The following is a 24,262-nucleotide window of genomic DNA, read 5'->3' as shown; positions in this document are numbered from 1 at the left end:
TAAACTCTATAAAATCTGGCACATTTTGTAATATGGAAATATTAATAAAGCAATCTGGCCACTCATATTAATAATGGAATTTGTCTTTAAGAACCTATGCAAAAATGAGTGACATTTCTTTCTTTATAAGATGCCTGTAGGACTATTTTCTCCTTTAATCTATCTGTTTTTGTGGCCAGCAGGATTTAAACCGCATAAATAGTGCAATTATCTTAATTATCACAGCACAATAAACTTGCCTTTTGCAATGGGTTGTCTGGTATTGCACTACTTTTAAACAAGCGGCCTCTCCAAAGGTTAATTCACCATTTGTTTAGAAGATGAGACTGCTATGACAGCAAGTGGTTTATAGTGCGAACATGCAGATAAAACAGTTGCAAGAAGTTGCTTGATGTGCATTGACATGCAGTATACAAGATTAGTTTTCAAAGTTGTAATATAGTAAACACTATCTATTGTACGTAGTGGAATACCAGGGCAATTTGTTATAAAGGCAAGTTTGCTCTGTGAGAATTAAAACTATTGCAGTGCAGTGTCCACACAGTTTAAAACCACTGACCCCAAAAACAGATGACAAGACAGTTATTATAAATGTTTACAGATAAAAATAAGGTCATTGTTTGTGCTTAGTATTTATTGAAATGTTCTCTAATACTTCTCAACCACTAGGTATACCTCTGTAAAATCTGGAAAATTTTAAAGTACAGCACCTTCCAATCCCCAAGAGTGCTGGATTGACTGTGTGTGGTGCTGAGTTTGTTATTATAAGATTTCTTTATTTATTTTTTAAAAAAAAACAGTTATAGTTGCTTGCCCAAAGAATTAATTCAGCTGTTCAGAATGTAATTAAATTTAATTTTAAAGAATACTTATTTCTGAAATTACATTAATTTATACAGTAATTAATTGCTACTTTACCATGTGAACATACTGCTGAAACTACAGCAAGTATTATATTTTCCAGGAACTACTCTTACTTGAATGCAAACAAAAAGGATAAAATAAAGCTTATAATTAATTAATTAATGAGCAAAATGAAATTGTGCTGTAAAGTTTATACTGCTGCCTGTATTCAAGTAGGGAAATTACAAGGGGATATCCCACAGGCAAATGTAGATACCTCAGAAAAGGAAGATAATTAAATAATCTAAAAGGAAAAAGATGTGAGAACCACAGGCATGATTTTTGTTTTATTGGAGAGCACCAACACTTGTAGAGTCCAAAAGATTGTATTTCCATAGATCTCTTTTTTTTGTGAGGTATCTACATTCACATGTGAGATGAATGTAAACACCTCACAAAGTCTTCCGGCTTGAGCACAAGAAGCAATAGCATCGTTACAGCAGAATTCCAAGGTCTACCTCCTAAGTTCAGAGTAGAGTCTCTAATTTTCTGTTTTGGCTTCTATTAATATTGATTGTTAATTATAAGATTCATCTTCATCCTTTTCCTCTACATACAGAAAACAGTAGTTCCTGGTAAATATAATACTTGTGTTTTCAGCAATACATCCACACAGTAAAATAGTGATTAATTTTCATTTAATTATTATAATAACACCATGTACATCTTTCTTTTCTTTTTTCTTTCCTTATCTCTCCTTATCTCTGATATAATGTTAATTTATATTTTAAACATTCTAGCATATGAACATAATTACTTGAAAAAGATCAGAAAAGTATTTGAATATTTAATATTTTCTAGGGTTACTTTGAGTGCCTTAGAACTGAAATGTTTTGCGATAATATAGACGTTACTATTGTTTGTCCTGGCCCTGTCTTTTCTAATATAGTCGAAAGAGCGTTTACTGAAACAAATAGCAAAGTAAGTTAGAATTTTTATTTATATGGAGTCGTTTGCATGTGAATGCATGTTTATATTTTGAATCATTAGCGAATGAAACTTTGACTTCGATTGTTAATTTTGAGTAAAAAAGCGCAAGTAACAATGATTTGAGTAATGCTGTAACAATTTACTTTTGACTAATGCTGTAACAATTTACTTTTGACTAATGCTGTACTAATTTACTTATACAAATATTTACAAACAGTAAATATTTGTATATGGAAGGTATCTTTAATATTTTCTTTTACATAATTCTGTAGTTGTAGGGATATAATCAGTATTACAAGTGAGTTATAAAATTAATGTAATTCATATGTATTGCTGAAGTAACTGCAAATGTTTTGTTATTACTATACCAATGTACAATAATAGTAAAACATTCACAGTTACTATAGTAGTAATTTGGTAGTCAGATTGGTGCATAAATTATTTTCAAAAATATTATCTAATACTTCTGTTACTCTCAAATCTGGTTTTAAAATATTTTTAAGTACTTTTAATTCGGCACCTCCGTAGCCAGGTGGGCAGGAGCAGCAGTGCGTAGCACCCATTCCTGGATTAGACCGGGGTTCGAGCCCGTGACCACCAAATACGGAGGATGCGGTAAGGTCAGGGAATGACCACTGCATATCCCTGGAGCAATATGGCCTTAGTTGCTAATGCTCCTAAAAACCAAATAACAAACAAACAAACTTTTAATTCATCGGTCATGTCAATGGCATCGATATCCTTTTCATTCTTGATATCGTCTGTTAATTTATTTTGCAAATCTTTACATTTTAAAATGTCTTGATTGGTTACATGCTTTAAATTATGTATGTCATATAAAAAATTGAAATCATCTAAAGAATTCATTTTAGAGGGAATGGTTGTGTGAATTTTTTTTATTTATTTTTTTTTGGCTGATGCTACATAACTGATACACTTGCTTTCATGCATCACATGCCTCTATTACAACTACGACTATTACTTTGTTGTACAGTAAGTATTAGTATCAATAGTGGCAAATGATGCAAGGAAGCAAGCTTATGTAGCATTAGCTAAAAAAAAATAAAAACTACCCATCACCACCACATCTGCCCATCCCCCTCCCAATAAATTTTCTAATTCAGAAAGAGGCTGGCTATTATGCCCAAAGTTGTACAATGACTTTATATAGCTTTCATAGCTTGAGGCCTTTTCCTTACTCTTACTGCACGATTTTGGATCTCACATATTGACATATCTCAGATCTTCATAATGCCTACCTGCCCCACAATGAGAATTCAGTCAGAGTCAAAACCTGGGTGTGAGTAAGGGCATACACTTTAAATAAAGAAACAATATGCTTCTCCATTGCAGCAATGCCTTTTATTTAGAATAGTGCATTACCAATGCAACTCATGGGTGAAGTGCATCCACAATGAGATCAGTGCACCAAGTAGTAAATGCAGTTTGCTCAAAACTATGTGCAGAATAAGGCTATGCCTGAATGTTCAGTGATTTTATATAGCTCTCATAGGTTGAGACCTTTGCCCTAGACTTAACTTTTTCTAATTCTTCCTTAAATTTACTCAAACTACTCACTTCGACAATGCCAGATGGAAGTGGGTTCCTACAATCAATCATCCTTTTTTTAAATTTAAATTTATATTCTCTTATATGTGTAGTCTAAGCAACAGTTAGGATGCTGTCTAACATTTAATGTACTCATTCCATTTAAGGCCTTAAACACTTCAGTGAGGTCTCCATTCAGGTGTCTAATATCTAGACACTGCAAATTATAGAACTGAAGTCTTTCTTGAAAGTCTTGGTAAGGGTACTGTGTACCATGTGTATGATTTTTAAAATGCACTGCTTGCTTGATGTTTGTGGAGCAGTCAGGTATGGGACATGATATTGCCAAGGGGGATGTCTTTGTGTGCACGCAATGTAAGGAGTGTAAGGAAATGAGGTGACAACTCAGCGTTGTTATGGGCCTATATGAGAGCTTGAAGGACAGGGTGGATGCCCTCGAAAAACTTAAATTGAGGGGCCCATCAAGCTCTCAGCTGCCCACATAATTGCCAGAGCTTGCACTTGATCATCACGCAACACAGCGGCAACCCACAAGGCAGAATGCACTGGTCCCACAGCAACTAGAAGTTGTTGGTGACTCTATTGTCAGGGAAACGGGGAACATGCTATGTAAAAAGGATAGGTGGAACAGGACCAGGGTATGTCTGCCAGGGGCAAAGGTTGGTGATGTTGTAGAGTGGATATCATTTTTTAAGACCAAAAAAGGTGATATTGTTGTACACGTTGGCACTAATGATATTAAGAGTAGGAGACCAGCGGAATTACATAACAAGTACAGGTCACTGTTGAAAAAAAGCTGTGGATTAGGGTTGAATTTGAAAGTGTCTGCAATTCTGCCCAGACACGATAGGAGGCAGAATATGATGAGAGCCTTGTCGATCAATTCGGCCTTGGAGAGACTGTACAATGCTCAAGGGTTAGAATTTTTTTCATCCTGGTCTGTACTTGTTAACACAAGAGACTGCTTCTACAGGGATGGGATACACTTAAATAGAAAGGATGCAAGAATATTTGCTGATGCTGTTGAGGCAGTGTTGGGTCGGAAAACCGATAGCTTGGAAGGATATAAGGACTAAAAGATTAACAGTAGCCACTGGCAGAGGTGAAAGTGATTCATGCACTGCTTCTATTGGAATGAGCAACAGCTGGAAAACAAGATGCACGGTATTTCAGAGACTGCTGGGAGTCATTGCGGTACAAGTAAACACATGGGTTTGTTAGGTTATCTAAGAATAGGAACAGGTGCATGTATACTTGCATGTACACCAATGCAAGGAGTTTGGTAAATAAATTTGAAGAATTTGAGGTATTGCTCAAAACATCATCAAAGGCAGATATTGTTTGGGATATCAGAGACGTGGTGTCACACAGATATAAAGAATGCAGAACTGGAATTTGGGGAGTACAATGGGTATAGGAAGGGAGGAGGGGTTATGCTATTAGTTAAGAAACACATAAAATCCAAGGAAGTGAAGCCAGTCGACATCGCTGGACAGTGCAGTGCAGTGTCGAGTCAGTTTGGTGTGACATAAGCATTGGTAGATCAAAATCGAGAGTAGGAGTGTGTTATAGGCCTAATGACTCTGATGAGTATAATAAGAAACTGTACAGGGTGGACCAGTAAATCAGAGAGTCTTATAATGGGGGATTTTAATTTCCCAGATATTGACTGGAATTTTTGGGTTGGTCACTCACACACTAGCAAGGCTTTTGTAGATTTATTGGATGATCGTTTAATACATCAGCATGTTCGGGAGGCAACTAGAGGGAGTAATACTCTGGATTTGATTATCAGTAGTGATTCTTCATGCATTAAGAATCTGCAGATAAAGGAACCACTAGGTGGCAGTGATCACAGTGTGCTGAAGTGGGATTTTCTCAAAGAGGTAACTACCATCAGGGGTAAAGGGAAGGGTTTTTGCTTTCGTAAAGGTGACTATGGTGGTCAGAGACAGTATTTAAATTCTATACGGTGAGATTAACTGATGATGTTACCAACAACAAATTCAAAATGAGAAGCATTCAAAGAATTTATCTTGGAAGCTACTAGGCTTTACATACCAACTAAAAAATATTGTTCAAGGTTTAGGCCTAAATGGATGTCAGATGAACTAATGAGACATGTGGCAAAGAAGAAAAATGCATGGGATACAAATAAATTAATGGGTGACATGGAAGCCTATGATAAATATAAGCTGGTCTGTAACCAAGTCACAAAGGAGATTAGGCAGGCAAAGGCAGATTATGAGAAATCCTTGGCAAAGGATGCAAAGAAAAACAGAAAAGAGTTATTTACCTATGTAAACTCTAGAAGGAAAGGGATGAATCGGATTGGTCCACTGGATATTGATGGTTCAACTATTGATGATCCTGCTCAGATGACTAACAAACTAAATGAATATTTTGCATCTACATTCACCCATGAAGAGTTATTCAGGGAGGGGAATGCCAGAGGTGAGTTAAACTCTTGCAGACAGCTAGATAATCTTGTAATAACTGAGAGGAAAGTGGAGGAGAAATTGTTGAAGATAAACATAAAAAAGGCACCCCGGATAGATGGGATCTATCCAGTTATATTAAAGGAAGCAGCAAAGGAAGTAAGCAAACCCTCAGCCATAATTATGAGAGCTTCTTTGGACTCAGAGGAGGTATCCATGGACTGGAAATGTGCAAATGTAACCCCAATTCACAAAGGAGGATCAAAGGGCGGCACAAGTAATTATAGACCTGTTAGTTTAACTTCTGTTCCAGGAAAATTAATGGAGGCACTGGTTAAAAAAGCACTGCAGGATCATCTAGACAAGACTTCAGTTATAGCTCGGACACAGCATGGTTTTGTTAAGGGAAAGTCTTGACTGACCAATTTGATTGGTTACTATGATGCGGTCACAAAGGAACTGGATGCAGGTAATAACTTTGATATATATTTGGATCTTAGAAAGGCTTTTGATACTGTTGCACATGGAAGACTGCTGCACAAATTGGAGCAGTGTGGCATTGGAGGCAAATTGCTGCTATGGATAAAGGGATGGTTGAGTGGGAGAAGACAGAGAGTGGTAATCAGTGGACACTGCTCATTGTGGACTAATGTTATTAGTGGAGTCCCTCAGGGTATGGTGTTGGGCCAATTGTTGTTTTCTGTATTTATCTATGATATTGATGAAGGTATATGAGGATTAATGTCCAAGTTTGCAGATGATACAAAGGATGGTAGGATTATTGACAGTAAGGACAATATGCTACTGCAACAGGATCTAGAAAAGTTGGGCAGATGGGCTGAGAGGTGGCAACTGAAGTTTAACATTGACAAATTCAAAGTACTGCATGTGTCACTGCAAAAGACATAGGCCACTTGCTTATCCAGTTCAATATTTACAGTCATTTGGATTAAAATCCAATTTAGAACATTGAAAAGTTAACGCTACTAGCAAACCTTTGCCACTGTTAAAACTGTTCTTAAAATGAATATTTCTTCAATATTTTTTTCAGAAAACTGCTTGCATGTTCTATAAATATACACTTACTAAACTTTAATGAACTTAATATTACATTAAGATGGTGGCAAATTCCATAAATCTTTAGGACAATAGTTATTTTTACTCGTAAAAAAAAAAAAAAATTCCTCTTCTTTCTGTATCTTATAATGGCTTCATTAGCATTAGTAGAGGTATATGATGCAAGCTTGTTGAGCATTAGCCAAAAAAAAAAAAAAAACACTCCACGTTTCACCTATCCATTCACTCCAAAAGTTAGTCTAGTTCGGTCTTCATTTAAGCAGTCATCTTCCACAATGACAGATGGAAATTTGTTCCAGCAATCAACCACCCGCTGACTAAATGAAAATTCCGCACATCTATTCTACTACTGTCTTTCCTCAATTTGAATTTATGATCCCTCGGTGTGAGCAAGAGAAAGAATCCCATCAAAATTGAGCTTGCTCAAACCATTCAAGGTCTTATACACTTCAATTAGATCACCTTGCAGGTGCCTAGTTTCCAGACACTGCTATTTGTAGAACTTAAACCTATCTTAATAACAGTAACCCCTTGTTCTGCTCACTAATCTCATTGCCCTTCCCTACACTCATTCTAGTAACTCAACATCTTTCCTAAAATGAGGCCTCCAGACCTGTATGCAGTACTCAAGATGTGGCCTGATCATTGCCTTATACAGGGGGATAATCACCTCATTATCCGATATATCATTGAAAAGACCCCCATGAGCTACTCTTGTAGCCTGTCTGCACAATTTCCCCCAGGTCTTTTTCATTCTCCGCTACCCTCTGAGGTTGTACCGCACAGTTGGTAAGTTACTCTGGGGTTACTGCTACCCATATGCAGTACTTTGAATTTGTCAATGTTAAACTTCAGTTGCCACCTCTCAGCCCATCTGCCCAACTTTTCTAGATCCTGTTGCAGTAGCGTATTGTCCTTACTGTCAATAATCCTACCATCCTTTGTATCGTCTGCAAACTTGGACATTAATCCTCATATACCTTTATCAATATCATAGATAAATACAGAAAACAACAATTGGCCCAACACAGAATCCTCGGGAACTCTACTAATAACATTAGTCCATGAAGAGCAGTGTCCATTGATTACTGCCATAGGTCTTCTCCCAGGGTTGCATCCAGTTCCTTTGTGACCACATCATAGTAACCAATCAAATTGGTCAGACAAGACTTCCCCTTGCAAACCCATGCTGTGTCTAAACTATTACTGCAGTCTTGTGTAGATGATCCTACAGTGCTTCTTTAACCATGACTCTATTATTTTCCTCTTTACAAAAGTTAAACTAACAGGTCTATAATTACTTGTGTCACCTTTTAATCCCCCTTTGTGAATTTGGGAAATGTTTGCACATCTCCAGTCCTTGGGGACCTCCCATGAGTCCATTGGATGCCCTCATAATCATGGCTAAGGGCCTGCTTACTTCCTTTCCTGCTTTAATATGACTGTACAGTATAGATCCTATCCACCCCAGGTGCCGGCTCTGAGTGCCAAGCATTATAGTGATCAAGTGATTCCCTGAGTGATTTCTAGAGCGTTTTTATCAAAGCTACAGTTATTCATATGTAAAAGTTTTCTTACGTTCCCATTAATAATTTGTTAACTTAGTTTTACGAATTGTAACTAAGCTACATGAAGGAAAACCACCTTTCTTTTTTTCTATTACACTAACTTACTAACCTTTACACCGCTTGGTCACTCTAGCGGCACTGCTCCTGCCTCCCCATGGCGGGGCCGGTAACCTGGGAGAAGAAATCCACTCTCCCGGGGCTGAAAGGAGCAAAGATGGAAAACAGTTCTTTTCCACCTTTAGAGCCATCAAGCTCAAGACTAGAAAATGACACTGAAAATGACTATTCTCAACCAAAGAGGTTGAAAACAACCCCACAAGAGGAAATACCAGCATTCCTCATACTGCACTCTCTATCAGAGCTGCCTCTGAGTAAACTATCCCCATTCCTTGTCCAAAAATGCATCGAGTCTGCTGCAGGTTCATCAAAAACAGTAAAGCGGCTCCAGTCTTGGGATCTTCTGGTAGAGACATGAAATCCCAGCATTCCGAAAAATTATTAAACATGACTACTTTTGGCGGACAACCAATAAAAGTTACTCCCCATGCCACCCAACTCCTCAAAAGGAGTAATCGCAGAATGGGACTTGTTAACTGTATCAGAGGAGGAGATAGTTCAAGAGCTACGTAAAAAAGTCATACAGGCAAGGAGAATTATGACTTGGAAAGATGGTGTTCTTGTTCCCACTAGGAGCATAATTCTCACTTTCAGCTCCCCCATCCTACCATTATTTGTTAAAGCAGGCTATCTCCATTGCTGTGTCCGTCCTTACAACCCGAACCCAATCAGGTGCTACAAGTGCCAAAAATATGGACACTCCCAAACTGCATGTCGAGGTGAGTCAGTATGTCCAATTTTTGGATCGAAGGAGCACAATCAAACTGAATGCACTGCTACGACTTCTCTTTGCCCAAACTGTAAGAGTGATCACCCAGCTTTTTCCAAAAGTTGTGAACTTTGGAAGCAAGGAAAAAAAATCCAGAAATATAAAGTTGAGAATAAAGTGACATATTCAGATGTGAGAAGGCGAATACGAAAAACAGATCCAAAACGTACATATGGAACGGCTGCTAAACAATTTCAGTCAATAGGTACACAAACAGATTTTGCCGTTCCCCCAAATATGTCTATCGCTAATTGGGCACGCTCCGTGTTCTCTGCCCCCAAACAGTGTCCTTCGCAACAAAAAACTGAACAAACCTGATACCCCAATTACCATTTCAGCTAATGTAAACCCAACAGCAAAACAAAAAGTGACAGAAACCATGGTACTGAAGCCACCAAATTCAACCAGAATGGATATTGACCAGCACAATGACTCAGAAGATGCCATATTAGAACTTCATGCGACTGATGAGATGGACATAACACGTCCCTACTTTCCAAAGAAAGACAAAGGAAAATCGGATCGATGCAAACAAGTCAGAAACAAAAACAACCAACAAAACCGCTTAATGGAAAGAATCTTTCAATGGAATTGCAGAGGGTTTTGCAGTATAAAAGATGATTTACGTGATCTCATCCACCATTATGATCCAGCAGGCATATCCCTACGGGAAACTTATTTAAATTCACAAGTGTGTCCTACTATAAAAGATTACTCTTATCTTTTATAGTAGGACATTTTATACTATAAAAGATTACTCTATCTTTAGAAAAGATAGAAATATCGACTCTCCAGCCTGTGGAGGAGTGACGGTTCTTATAAGAAACAATGTACCATCCAAACATATTGCTCTTCAGACTCCTTTTGAAGTAGTGGCAGTGCGCATTGAAATTGGCATCACTCTTACAATAGCATCTATATATATATATTTCTCCTAATTTCTCATTTTCTTCAGATGACCTAGAAAATTGAATAGACCAGCTATCGTCTCCTTTCTGCTTACTTGGAGACTTTAATGCTCATCATCTGATGTGGGGATCTTCAACAATTGACAAGAGAGGCTAGTTAATAGAATTCCTTCTTGACTCATCAACTTACCCTTTTGAACACTGGTGAACCTACCTATATTCATTTTTCGACAGGATCCATGAGCACAATAGACCTGCCAATCTGTTCTCCCTCCATATATAGTATTATGGAGTGGTCTGTTCTTGAAAATCCACTAAACAGTGATCACCTTCCAATTCTCTGCAAGCTTCAAAAATTTCCAAGTGGAGCACTACGTCGCTCCACTTGGAAATTTCGTAGAGCACACTGGTATGAATATACATTTCATGCGCAGTTAGACAATAAAATAATCCAATCTCAGACCACAGACAATGTCACAGAACATGTAACTAATCAAATATTACAAGCTGCTACCTCTGCAATACCAAAATCTTTCTCGGGGAAATGGAAACAGTAATTACTGGTGGAATCAAGATTGCACACATGCCAAATAGTACAAAAATAGATTGCACACATGCCAAATAGTACAAAAATAGAGCCTGGAATTTATTTTGTAAATTTCCCACAATTACCAATCTAATTAACTTTTCCTCGATCATAAACAAGGATACAGACAACAGAATTATCTGGAGGAAAATACAAACACTTAATGGCAAATATGTTCAGTCCCCAGCTACAATACTAAACTGGGAAGGGAAAGAGTTGTCATCCCTGGGAGAAATAGCAAATGCCTTAGTGGAATTATTCACCAATATATCAGCAATAGCATCCTACAAACCAACCTTTTAGCGAATTAAAAAACTGCAGAGCAGCATAAGATTAATTTTTCCATGAGAGTTTCACATCCATATAACCAGCCATTCACATTAACAGAACTTTTTGAAGCGCTCAATAAAACATCAAATAGCGCTGCTGGTCCAGATGGGATCTACTATATAATGTTAAAACAACAGAGCAAAAAGATCATTGTTAAACTATTACAACCGACTGTTGTTAGAAAATGCTTACCCAATCTCCTGGTGTCACTCAATAGTTCTAGCCTTCCCAAAGCCCAGAAAGGATTGTACCTTTCCACAATAACTATAGGCCAATTTCACTGACCAATTGTTTAGGCAAAGTACTGGAAAAAATGGTTCACAGGTGGTTGATGTGGTTCCTGGAAACTAACAACTTGCTAAATAGTAATCAGTATGGGTTTCGAAAAAACTGTTCCACCTTAGATGTAATGATAAAAGCAGAGGCAAATATACGTAATGCCTTCATGAGGAGACAGCATCTGGTCATGATTAATCTCGATATTGAGAAAGCCTACGATACCACCTGACGATATGGTGTTCTTCAAGATCTTCATTCTTTCGGCTTGAGAGGTCATCTACCCCAATTTATACAAAGCGTCCTATGCCATAGAACTTTTCAGGTCAGATACATGAATAATTTATCCAAAACATTTGAACAAGAGGAAGGTGTACCGCAGGGTTCTATTCTCAGTCCAACATTATTTGCAATAAGCATCACCAACATGACAAGGGATGTACCAAATACAGTACAATCATACATATTTGCCGACGACCTCATTATCTCTACTCAATCCCAGACTATGGACACCATTGAAAGGCAACTTCAAATTGCTATAGCTAGAATAGAATCGCAGGCATTGCGGAATGGTTATTCCCTAGCAGAAAAGAAGTCTACTGCTATTCATTTCTGTAAAAAACGGAAACTACATCTGGATCCAGAAATATTTTTAAAAAACAGCCTGATTCCTGTCACTAACAATTTCTGTCTGTTGGGGTTACATTTAGATAATAAACTTAATTTTGCTTCCCATATAGCGTACCTCCGGAATGCTTGTCTTAAAAAAACTGAATATCTTAAGAGCTGTCTCTGCTATGTCCTGCGGTGCTGACAGAAGCTCTCTCATACATCTCTATAGAGCTTTAATAAGATTGCGCTTGGATTATGGAGCATCTGTCTACGACTCCGCCAGGAAAAGTTCTCTATTACGTCTGAACACCATCCAGCATAGTGTCCCTTAGGATAGCTGTTGGAGCCTTCAGAACATCTCCAGTTCACAGCCTGTATATTGAGGCAAACGAACCCCCTCTGCACCTGAGGAGAAAAAATTTGTTTAATTATGCAGCAAAGATTGGAAGTACTCCAGCCCACCCCAGCTGGCAGTATCTGTTTGATCCTCAACACATCCTGCTATATCACAATAAACCTAATGAAAACCGCCCCACAGGGATTCGACTGCAAGAACTCCTGATCAGTTGGAAAATGAACTTTAAGAATATATTCCAAGACCTTGCTACTCCTGAACCTCCGTGGACTGAATTCATACCTCCCTGCGACAATTTCTTTTCAAGATGGAAAAAATCCTCCCTGGCAAATACCAACTTTCAACAACTACGTAAATTGCATTCTTTGGAAAACTCAGAGAAAGTTCATATCTATACCGACGGCTCCAAAACAGATACAGCTGTTGGTGCGGCAGCAGTTTCCGCCACTTTCTTAACAGCTGCCTCTCTTCCCACTGAATGCGGTATCTATACTGCAGAATTATTTGCAATAAAACTGGCTCTAGATAACATAAACAAATATCATATCAAACAATCTCTGATATATACAGACTCTTTAAGTGCAATCAGTGCCTTCCAATCTACCTTTCCTCCTTCTCATCCCATTCTTAAAGAGATCCGGTCGAAATTATTTTACCATCAAACAGCCAACCACAAGGTTACCTTCTGCTGGATTCCTGGTCATGTCAGCGTTTAAGGTAATGATCGTGCGGATGAGGCTGCTAAACATCCCGACTCTGGATCTTACAGTCAACTGAAAATTCCATACACTGACTGCAAATCCATTATTAAAAAAACATGTTGGAAACAATGGTCTCACCTCTGGCAATCTCAAACCAATACTAAACTGTTCCAGATAAAAAAAAAGAGCCTCAACTGTGGACATCTAGTTTTTGAAGAAACAGGCGACAAGAAGTAATTCTGGCAAGGCTATGCATCGGTCATTCACATCCAACTCATCTGCATTTGCTTTTGGGAGAGACTCCTCCTCAGTGCTTCTTTTGCCAGTCGCACCTAACAATAAAACATTCTCATTAAATGTCCCCACCTTTCATCTGTCGGAAATTCCAGCTTCAGCTCCCGCTCCAACTTCCAGGAACCCTTAACCGTATCACATATTCTTGGTAATGAAGCAAATTTCGAGGATCTGTTTAGGTATTTAAAAAGCATAAATTTATATAATAGCATCTAATCATAACATGAAATCAGTGATACCCAAACCATGAACAGGTGCAATATGGCCCAAGAGGCCCTTATGCCAAAAACCTCAAATACAACAACAACCCCAGATGCCTTATGTTATTTGTGGAGTAAGTAATCTCTCCTCCACTTTGCTCTCAGTTATTACAAAATCATTTAGATCCCTGCCAGAGTTTGATTAACTTCAGGAATTCCCCTCTCTGAAAGTATCATCATGTGTGAATGTAGGTGCAAAATACACAATCAGTTTGTCAGCTACCTGAGCAGAATCATCAATTGTACCATCGATATCAAGTGGACCAATCTGATTCATCTCCTTCCTTCTAGAGTTTACATAAGTAAAGAAGTTTTTACTGTTTTACTTTGTATCCTTTACCAAAGATTTCTCGTAATTTGCCTTTGCTTGCCTAACCCTCTTTGTCACTTGATTACAGGCTATCTTCTATCTACCATAGGCATCTGTGTCTCCTGATAATTAATATGCATCCCATGCATTTTTCTTCAATACCGCAAGTCTCATTAGTTCTATTGACATTGATTCAGGCCTAAATCTTGAACAGTATTTCTTAGTAGGTATGAAAAGCCTAGTAGCTTCTAAGATTAATTCCTTGAATGCTTCCCATTTAGTATTTGCTGTTGATAGCATCATTAGTTGATTGCACCATATAGGATTTAAAAACTGTCTGAGATCACTGTAGTCACCTTTACGAAAGCAAAAACCCTTCCCTTTACCCCTGAAGGTAGTTACATCTTTGAGTAAATCCCACATCAGTACACTGTGATCACTGCCACCTTGGCATTTCCTTTATTGGAAGATTCTTAATGCATGAATAATCACTGCTGATAATCAGATCAAGAGTATTACTTCTTCTGGTTGCCTCTTGAACATGCTGCTGTAGAAAACAGTCATCCAATAAATCCACAAAAGTCTTGCTAGTGTGTGAGTGACCAACCCATAAGTTCCAGTCTACATCTGGATAGTTAAAATTCCCCCTAATAAGACAATATGATTTACTGAAGTGACAACTGAAGTTTAACATTGACAAATGCAAAGTACCGCATATGGGTAGCAGTAACCCCAGAGGAATGTACCATGTGGTACTACACTTAGGGTGGTAGAAAATGAAAAAGATCTGGGAGTAATTGTGCAGTCAGATACAAAGTTTTCTGAGCAATGCAGACAGGCTGCAAGAGCAGGTCAATGGGTTTTGTCAGTGATATACAGAATTTTGCTAGCAGGGAAAAAGAGGTGATTATCCCTTTGTATAAGGCAATGGTCAGGCCACACCTTGAGTACTGCATAGAGGTCTGGAGGCCTCATTTTAGGATGGATGTAGATTTTCTTGAGCTTGTACGGTGAGGGGAATGAAGGAATCCTCTTACCAAGAGAGGCTTAAATTCTGCAAATTGCAGCAGCTGGAGACTAGGCACCTGCGAGGTGATCTGATTGAAGTGTATAAGGCCTTGAATGGGTTGAGCACACTGAATTCTGATGGGATTCTTCCACTTGATCAGATTACGAACCTAAGGGGGCATAAATTCAAATTGAGGAAAGATAGTTGTAGAATAGATGTGCGGAAATTTGCCTTTAGCCACTGTGTGGTTAATTGCTGGAACAAACTTCCATCTGTTGTTGTGGAAATTGATAGCTTAAATAAATTCATGGAGGAACTGAACAAACATTTAGAGGGAATGGTGGTTGTGTGAATTTTTTTTTTATTTTGGCTGATGCTACATAAGGTCATATGCTTGCTTTCTTGCATCACATTTGCTATTACTATTACCAGCCCACACTGCAGAGTTGTTCATTGTACTCCTCAGAGTCATAAGGCCTACAACACACTCCTACACTCAACTTTGCTTTCCCAGTGCTTATATCAACCCAACCTGACTCAACACTGCACTGTCCACTCATGTCAACTGGATGCACTTCCTTAGATTTTGTTTCTTATCTGACAGTAACCCCTCCTCCCTTTCTATCCTGTCTATCTTTATTGTACACATTGTACTCCCCACATTACAATTCTGCATTCCTTATCTCTGTGTGTGTGACACTACGTCTCTGATATCTCAACAATATCCGCCTTTGATATCTTTACCAGTAACCTCATATTCATCAAATATATTTACTATACTCCAACATTTGTGTACATGTGTACATGCAAGTATACATGTATACATGTGTACATGCAAGTATACATGTACCTATTCTGACTCTTAGTTCTTCCATGCTTGTATAGAAGCAGTGCAAGAATCACTTTTATCCTGCCTGTGGCTGCTGTTAATTGATAGCTTTTAATTAATTTATTAGTCTTTTAATCTCCCCAAGCTAGCAGTTTTCTGACCCACCTAACCCTGCATCGATAGCATTAGCAAATATTCTTGCACCCTTTCTATTTAAGTGTATCCCATCCCTGTAGAAACAATCTCTCCTGTTAACAAGCACAGAACACACTGAGAAAAATTTTAATCCTTGAGCCTTGCACAATCTCTCCGGGGATGTATTGATTCACAAGGCTCTCATCATATACTCCCTCATGTTGTCTTTGAAAATGATTGACCCACCAGCAACAGCTGGTGATCAAAAAAAGTGAAAGAATCATGCATTGGTTGGAGGGTACAGAGCAAAGTGGTAAATTAAGTTGTGCAATTGACATGTGTACTAAGTCGATATAATGCTTGTTAAAATTACTTGATAAACTAATAATATTATAAGATAAGATAGTTAATTATATAATTAAATTAACTATTAACAAGTGTTATCATTATAAATGGGTTGTTTTTTTTTTTTTTTAAACTTGCCTTACAGCAGACACTAGGTCAGTTGTTCCCTGACTCCCATTCATAGCCGAACAAAGGTGAGCCAGATTCTACAGGTAGCTTGTGATGGGCATCCTCTGAGCCAAAAGTCATAAGATGCCTGAAAAGTGAAAGGAAAAGAGGGGAAGATGGGGAAAATTTGGGGAGGGGTTTTAGGGGAAGAACAATAATAGAAAAATGGGAAGGATAGTTGAAGGCATCCCCATGCAAACAGGAAGCAAGTGTTATGAAGTATAGTGATAGTGAAGTGTCAATGGACAGTAAGTCAGTCCAAAAATCCCACCCTGCAATCAGCAGTGCATTCCACCAAGATGTAGAGTGTCCATTGGAAGATATCACTCTTGTTGATGTCATAATCAGGTTGAAGTTCCAGTCCAGTGAGGTCATCTTCATAGATGAAATCAGTGCCAGGTGTTTGTCAATCTAGTGAGACAGTCTAGAGGAGCATTTCCCAACCTTTTTTAGTCACGGAATAGTTTTCATCTCACAATATATTGACAGAACACTTTTCATCTCACAATATATTGACGGAACACATATATTTATGGAACACTTACGAAACACAAGTTTAACGGGAGCCAAAGAACTGTTTGTAATATTTTATTACATACTCCGCACTGTGCATGAGGAGCATCTTTATTTCCAACACATGTAAAGCTGAAATTCAAATAACTGTCATTATACTTTACTTTTGTTTTTGGTCTTTTATTAGTTGGTTCCTGTTTTTTCACTTTGGATTTTTTGGGGAACAAAAGGCTGTGATTGTTCATCCTCACTTTGAAGTGTGACAATATTGTGTTCATTTTCACCGACCACAGTTGCACTACTAGAAGTGCTTTGCTTCTCATTTTAAAGTTCCTTTTTTCAACCACAAATCCATGGTCATTTATTTTAATAATAGTTTATTTATTTTATTTTTTTAATTATTAATTATGATTTTTCATGGAACACTTCTTCACATCTCACAGAACACTAGCATTCCACGGAACACAGTTTGAGAAACGCTGGTCTAGAAAGTGGATCCTGTCCCAAGGTTAGAGTCCAGGCCAACCTGGAGGCTAGTTTAGTGGTGAGAGATGGACACAGTACTTGTTCGGTAGTAGGAGTCCCCTCTGGTCACAATCACTTATGACGATGCTCTCAGTCAGGTATGGCCCATGCAGAGGTAGCAGCTTCTTGATCACATCCCAACAACTGTGTTAAATTCCGAATCCAGTGAAGTCTGTTTATGTTGAAAGAGTCTTGCGTTGTATCAGGATCACATCCCAAGTGATGGAGGAACAGGTAGGTGTAGTTGCCTTCTAAAGGGCCCTGTCTAGTCATGTTGTGTAGTGAAGGTGAAGAGGCAATGTGTCACAACTCTGAAGTGTTGAGTCATATCCATTCAGTCCAAGAAAGAAAGTGTCCAGTGTTGTCAAGGTTGGATGTTGGTCACCACATCATTTGAAGAGGTAAGTCTGAAGACATGCTGCTATGGTGGTGACCATGTTGGAAGTAAAGTCACATTACTAGTGATGTTTTCATGTTTGTGTGCAGTCAAAGCTTCTTAAAGTTTTGTCAGGTTGCTCTTTGCTACTGGCTGAATTAGGTTTAAGGCTTGTGCGGCATGTGGTGAAGTCACATGGTTCGAAATTTTTATGTAGGGCATCTGTTGCGCTCTGAAGAGAGCTGCCCTTCTTTCGAAGAGCCTGTCTGAATACTTACAGAATGCTGCATGGTTTTCTTTGGTATCAATTAGTGATGATGTATCATCTATAGTACTGCAGCCTGTTTCAAGTTCCATTTGTATCTTGATATCAGTATACTGCGTGCAGTCATACATTAGGTTGGTTTAGATCTCCTTGGTTTCCACACGTGCAGTCTGGAGTATTACTGGGCCCCATTTGATGCAACTTGCTGTTAATGCTGCCATGTGCTGTCAGTAGAAATAATGGATAAAGTCGTGGAGTGAACCAGGTGGTTCTCTGCTTGTGGTTATCCACCACACTGTGGAGAAACTTCATTGTTACATCTCTATGTTGGTTGTTTGTCCAGGTGTCTTGCCACCTCACTGCTATATGTACCCATTGTTTGTCTGCAATATGCCTTTTCTGTAGAATTACTAGGTTTGATGATATAAGATTTCAAGTTCCACAGGGAATCTTCCTGTTCGAACTTGCAGGGCTGAATTAGAGACTATCCTGCAGGCACTAGTCAAATTAAGCAAGGCAGATCTTTGTGCTTGCCGTAGTTGTTTCCGCACAGCCTTTGTATTGGCTCTGTGCTCCCAAGCCCCCACTCCATAGGTCATAATGTGAAGAATGATGCATTTGTAATAGAGACCAAGCATTCTTGACTTCAGGCCCCATTCAGCACCTCCGTAGCCAGATGGACAGGAGCAGCAGTGCGTAGCACACGCTTCTTGATTAGACTGGGGTTCGAGCCCGTGAGCCACCAAATACGGAGGATGCGGAAAGGTCAGGGAATGACCACCGCTTATCCCTTGAGCAATATGGCCTTAGTTGCTAATGTTCCTAAAAACTAAATAACAACAACAGGCCCCATTCCTTCCTTATGTTTACCAACTTGCCTGCATATTTTTTCACTTTTTCCTTAATGTGCTTGGAGTGTGGCAGGAGGGAGAGTCCTCAGTCAGCAATTATCCCGAGGTACTTTGTAGCTGTGACATTCTTTATTGAGTTCTCTTGTTCTTAATTGTTAGGGGTCTTCAGATATCCATTTCTCCTTAATTAGGAGTTGTAGTCTTTGAAGGTGGAGACCTGTACTTTGTACAGTTCACACCATTCATGAAGGTCCGCAAGGATATTGTTAGCTCTCCGTTCAGCGTTGGTCCTAGAGCTAACATCCACCACCACAGTCAGATCATCAGCGTATTCTGTAAAGGTAATGCCTTGGTACTGCCTTGTTAGCCAGCTGTCAAATATTACATTCCAGTACAGGAGCCCAAGATTGGACTCCTGTGGGCATCCTCTTGCGACTGCTCTGGAGATTTCTTTGGTTTGATCTTACTAGTAGTGTGCAGTTTGAGAAGTAGCTAGTGGCCAACTTATAGATCAGATTAGAAACTTCTGCTGCTCTAAATCTCTCAAGGGCACTCTGCTACCATAATGTGTCAAAAGCCCCTTTGAAATCTGCGAACAGTGCTAGTAGATACTTCTTAGTGGTAGTGTCTTTCTTGGTCAGGATTGCTCTGATGGCATCTTCCATAGACTTACCCTTGGTAAATCCACACTGGTGGGGAAAGGAGAGATTTTTTTTATCTGATAGCACACGTGGCACCTTTTGAAAGTGAGCTTTTCTATTACCTTGCCAAGTACTGGCAACAGCATGATTGGCCTGTATAAGGATAGGTCAGTTGCTGGTTTAGCTGGGTTCTTCAGAAGGATTTTAAGCAGAGCTTTCCATATATCAGGAAATGTCCCTTCTTCAAGTCAAGTATTGTAAACAATCTGCTGACGAGGCTACTAGGAGACTGTCGTGTTCAAAGCCGCTAAGTCGATTTTTCTTATTTATTGATTTGAAATTATTTTTTTTCTAAAACTTTTGATTTAAATTTAGTAGTATAACATTATTTTGTGATTTTCTGATTAATTTGGTGTATTTATTCTTTACTCGGCCTTGTAATTGCATAAAAGTATCGGTAAGGGTATCCACGTGTTTGCAACTCCGCTGAACGAGAAGTTCTTTAGCCATATTTAGCCGCTTGATTGAATATTTTTTACATCGAATTATTTCTATAAGTAGCTTATAGACCTAGTAAGGATCATTAGTTGATTAATACTTAAGTGTCCGTAGATTTACCGTTCGTAACTTTCCCGTCTTTGTGATACGATAGTTATATACCGTACTAGATAGTTATATACCGTACTACAACAAGATGCATGGTATTTCAGAGACTGCTGGGAGCCAGTGCGGTACAAGTAAACACATGGGTTGTGTTAGGGTAGCTAAGAATAGAAACAGGTGCAGGTATACTTGCGTGTACACCAATGCTAGGAGTTTAGTAAATAAATTTGAGGTATTGCTCAAAACATCCAAGGCAGATATTGTTGGGATATCAGAGACGTGGAGTCACACAGATATAAGGGATGCAGAACTGCAATTTGGGGAGTACAACGTCTACAGAAAGGATAGACAGGATAGAAAGGGGGGAGGGGTTATGCTATTAGTTAAGAAACACATAAAAACCAAGGAAGTGAAGCCATTCGACATCGCCGGACAGTGCAGTGTGGAGTCAGTTTGGTGTGACATAAACATTGGGAGATCAAAATTGAGAGTAGGAGTGTGCTATAGGCCTAATGACTCTGATGAGTATAATAAGGAACTGTACAGGGAAATAGAGTGGGCCAGTAAATCAGAGTGTCTTATAATGGGAGATTTTAATTTCCCAGATATTGACTGGAATTTGGGGGCTGGTTACTCACACACTAGCAGGGCTTTTGTGGATTTATTGGATGATTGTTTTCTACATCAGCATGTTCGGGAGGCAACTAGAGGGAGTAATACTCTTGATTTGATTATCAGCAGTGATTCTTCATGCATTAAGAATCTGCAGATAAATGAACCACTAGGTGGCAGTGACCACAGTGTGCTGAAGTGGGATTTACTCAAAGAGGTAACTACCATTAGGGGTAAAGGGAAGGGTTATTGCTTCCGTAAAGGCGACTACGATGGACTGAGACAGTATTTAAATTCTATACAGTGGGACCAACTGATGATGTTACCAACAGCAAATTCAAAATGGGAAGCATTCAAAGAACTTATCTTGGAAGCTACTGGGCTTTACATACCAACTAAGAAATATTGTTCAAGGTTTAGGCCAAAATGGATGTCAGATGAACTAATGAGGCATATGGCAGAGAAGAAAAATGCATGGGATACATACAAATTAACACATGACACAGAAGCCTATGATAGATACAAGTTGATATGCAACCAAGTTACAAAGGAGGTTAGGCAGGCGAAGGCAGATTACGAGAAATCCTTGGCAAGGGATGCAAAGAAAAACAGCAAAGAGTTCTTTACTTATGTAAACTCTAGAAGGAAGGGGATGAATCAGATTGGTCCACTTGATATTGATGGGTCAAGTGTTGATGATCCTGCTCAGGTAGCTAACAAACTAAATGAATATTTTGCATTGACATTCACACATGAGGAGTTATTCAGCGAGGGGAATGCCAGAGGTGTATTCAACTCTAGCAGTAAGCTACAGAATCTTGAAATAACTGGGAGTAAAGTGGAGGAGAAACTGTTGAAGATAAACACAAGAAAGGCACCCGGGGTGGATGGGATCTATCCAGTTATATTAAAGGAGGCAGCAAAGGAAGTAAGCAAACCCTTAGCCATAATTATGAGAGCTTCCTTGGACTCAGGGGAAGTACCCATAGACTGGAAATGTGCAAATGTGACCCCAATTCACAAAGGAGGATCAAAGGCTGACACAAGTAATTATAGACCTGTGAGCTTAACTTCTGTTCCAGGAAAATTAATGGAGGCACTGGTTAAAGAAGCACTGCAGGATCATTTAGACAAGACTTCAGTTATAGCTCAGACACAGCATGGTTTTGTTAAGGGGAAGCCTTGCCTGACCAACTTGATTGGATACTACGATGCAGTCACAAAAGAACTGGATGCAGGGAATAACTTTGATATTATATACTTGGATCTTAGAAAGGCTTTTGATACTGTTGCACATGGAAGACTGCTACACAAATTAGAGCAGTGTGACATTGGAGGCAAATTGCTGCTATGGATAAAGGGGTGGTTGAGGGGGAGAAGACAGAGAGTGGTAATCAATGGACACTGCTCATCGTGGACTGATGTTATTAGTGGAGTCCCTCAGGGCTCAGTGTTGGGTCCATTATTGTTTTCTGTATTTATAAATGATATTGATGATGGTATATCGGGCTTAATGTCCAAGTTTGCAGACGATACAAAGGTTGGCAGGGTTGTCAAGGACACTACTGACACTATGCTGCTGCAACAGGATCTGGAAAGGTTGAGCAGATGGGCTGAGAGGTGGCAAATGAAGTTTAACATTGACAAATGTAAAGTACTACACATGGGAAACAGCAACCCCAGAGCAACGTATCAACTCTCTGGTACTACACTGACAGTGGTAGAGAATGAAAGGGACTTGGGGGTGGTTGTGCAGGCAGATATGAAGTTCTCTGAGCAGTGCAGACGGGCTGCAAGAGTAGCTCATGGAGTATTGTCAATGATATACAGGAATTTTTCCAGCAGGGATAAGGAGGTGATTATTCCGTTGTATAAGGCGATGGTCAGGCCACACCTAGAGTACTGTATACAGGTCTGGAGGCCTCATTTCAAGAAGGATGTAGAGCTGCTGGAACGAGTACAGAGAAGGGCAACAAGATTAGTGAATGGAACAAAGGGGTGCTCTTATGAAGAAAGGCTTAAGTTTTGCAAATTACAGTGTCTGGAGACTAGGCACCAGCGAGGTGATCTGATAGAGGTGTATAAAGCCTTGAATGGTTTAAGCATGCTCAATGCTGATGGGATTCTTCCTCTAGCTCAGAAAAATCACCTGAGAGGGCATAAATTCAAATTGAGGAAAGACAGATGTAGGATAGACGTGCGGAAATTTGCCTTTAGCCAGCGGGTGGTTGGTTGGTGGAACAGACTTCCATCCCTTGTGGTGGAGGTTGACAGCCCAAATAAGTTTAAGGCTCAGCTGGACAGGTATTTTGAACGAACAGAGGGGTGAAGTGGAAGTGGGTTTTTTTTTTTTTGGCTGATGCTGCATAAGCTTGCTTTCTTGCATCAAATGCCTCTACTAATGCTAATGCTAAAGATTAGTTAGTATAGCAAGTGTGTTGTTCTAGATTTTTTTTCAGGACATCAACCTCAATGCCATCTATTCCTGGACACTTGCCAGATCTCCTGGTAATTATGGCATCTTTGATCTTTGCCTGCGTGAATGGTTATTTGTGGCAGGGTCCACTGTGCATTAGATGTGCCATTCTCATCATTGTCTTGGAAGGTTGATTTACATTGGAGTTATCTTGCAGCACAATCGCATATAACAACTTCTCATAGAATCTTCCCAAGTTGTGGTTTCATTGTTTGTTGCATCCATGGTGTGGAAAATTTCACTAAGTTGTATTCTGGGTGAGACTTATTTAAGGATGAGCTCCAAGGGTCTGCATTTCCTGTTGTGTTCACAAGTCTCCCAGGATTTCCTCTTCTGAGTGTGAATTTTGTGGTGGTACAACCTCCTGTAGGCCCTGTATTGCTCCAAAAGTATTTCTATGTCTGTATTGTTTCTTGTATGGTCCCTTCTGACCCTCTGATATTCTCTCCTCAATCTTCTTGTCTGTCTGCTGAGGTAGCCACCATGGGATATGATTAGGCCATCTTTTCTTCCTTGGTATGGATAGGGTGCATGCTTCCAGGATAATGTTTTGAATTTTCTGTGCTTGTTGGTCAGCTGGGAGAGTTTTAATGTAGTTTAGGTTGTTGTGAATGGTGATGTCCTGCAGATTGGTTTTAAAGGTGTCTCAATCAGCTTTTAGTGTTTTAAATCTTCAGTGGTTGTTAGTATCATGCCTATTGTCAGCTGTGTTTCTTTCCAGAGTGATGGTGAGCAGATTATTGTCACTAGTTGTCCAGTGTGTGGTTACATACCAGTTATTTACTTTCCTCCTAAGTGGTGTGGTTGCAAAGGTGGCATCAATGTAAGAGCATTCCCTGGGATGGAACACATTGGAGGAGTCTCCAGATCCATTGAGGATGTGTAGATTGTGGAAGAGAATGATTTTTTTT

The 24,262-nt window shown here is 39.2% G+C and overlaps 2 protein-coding genes across 3 annotated transcripts in view; one reads left to right on the top strand and one right to left on the bottom strand.

The window, feature by feature from the left end:
- The window catches only part of Arv1 (ACAT-related protein required for viability 1), a 494,559-nt gene that overhangs the window by 385,599 nt on the left and 84,698 nt on the right, over positions 1-24,262 (bottom strand). The window lies entirely within an intron of this gene.
- The window catches only part of LOC150084826 (dehydrogenase/reductase SDR family member 7-like), a 154,085-nt gene that overhangs the window by 74,050 nt on the left and 55,773 nt on the right, over positions 1-24,262 (top strand). For both annotated transcript variants that reach the window (XM_090375571.1, XM_090375570.1), the window contains exon 6: positions 1,705-1,824. In XM_090375571.1, coding sequence (XP_090231697.1) covers positions 1,705-1,824 — 120 coding nt within the window. The remainder of the gene's footprint in view (positions 1-1,704; positions 1,825-24,262) is intronic.

Source organism: Mastigoproctus giganteus, chromosome 6 (genome assembly GCF_048544385.1).
Source record: "Mastigoproctus giganteus isolate SK-2022 chromosome 6, ASM4854438v1, whole genome shotgun sequence".
Taxonomy (NCBI): domain Eukaryota; kingdom Metazoa; phylum Arthropoda; class Arachnida; order Uropygi; family Thelyphonidae; genus Mastigoproctus; species Mastigoproctus giganteus.
Note: the sequence above shows the minus strand (reverse complement) of the source record. Positions and strands in the feature narration are given on the sequence as shown.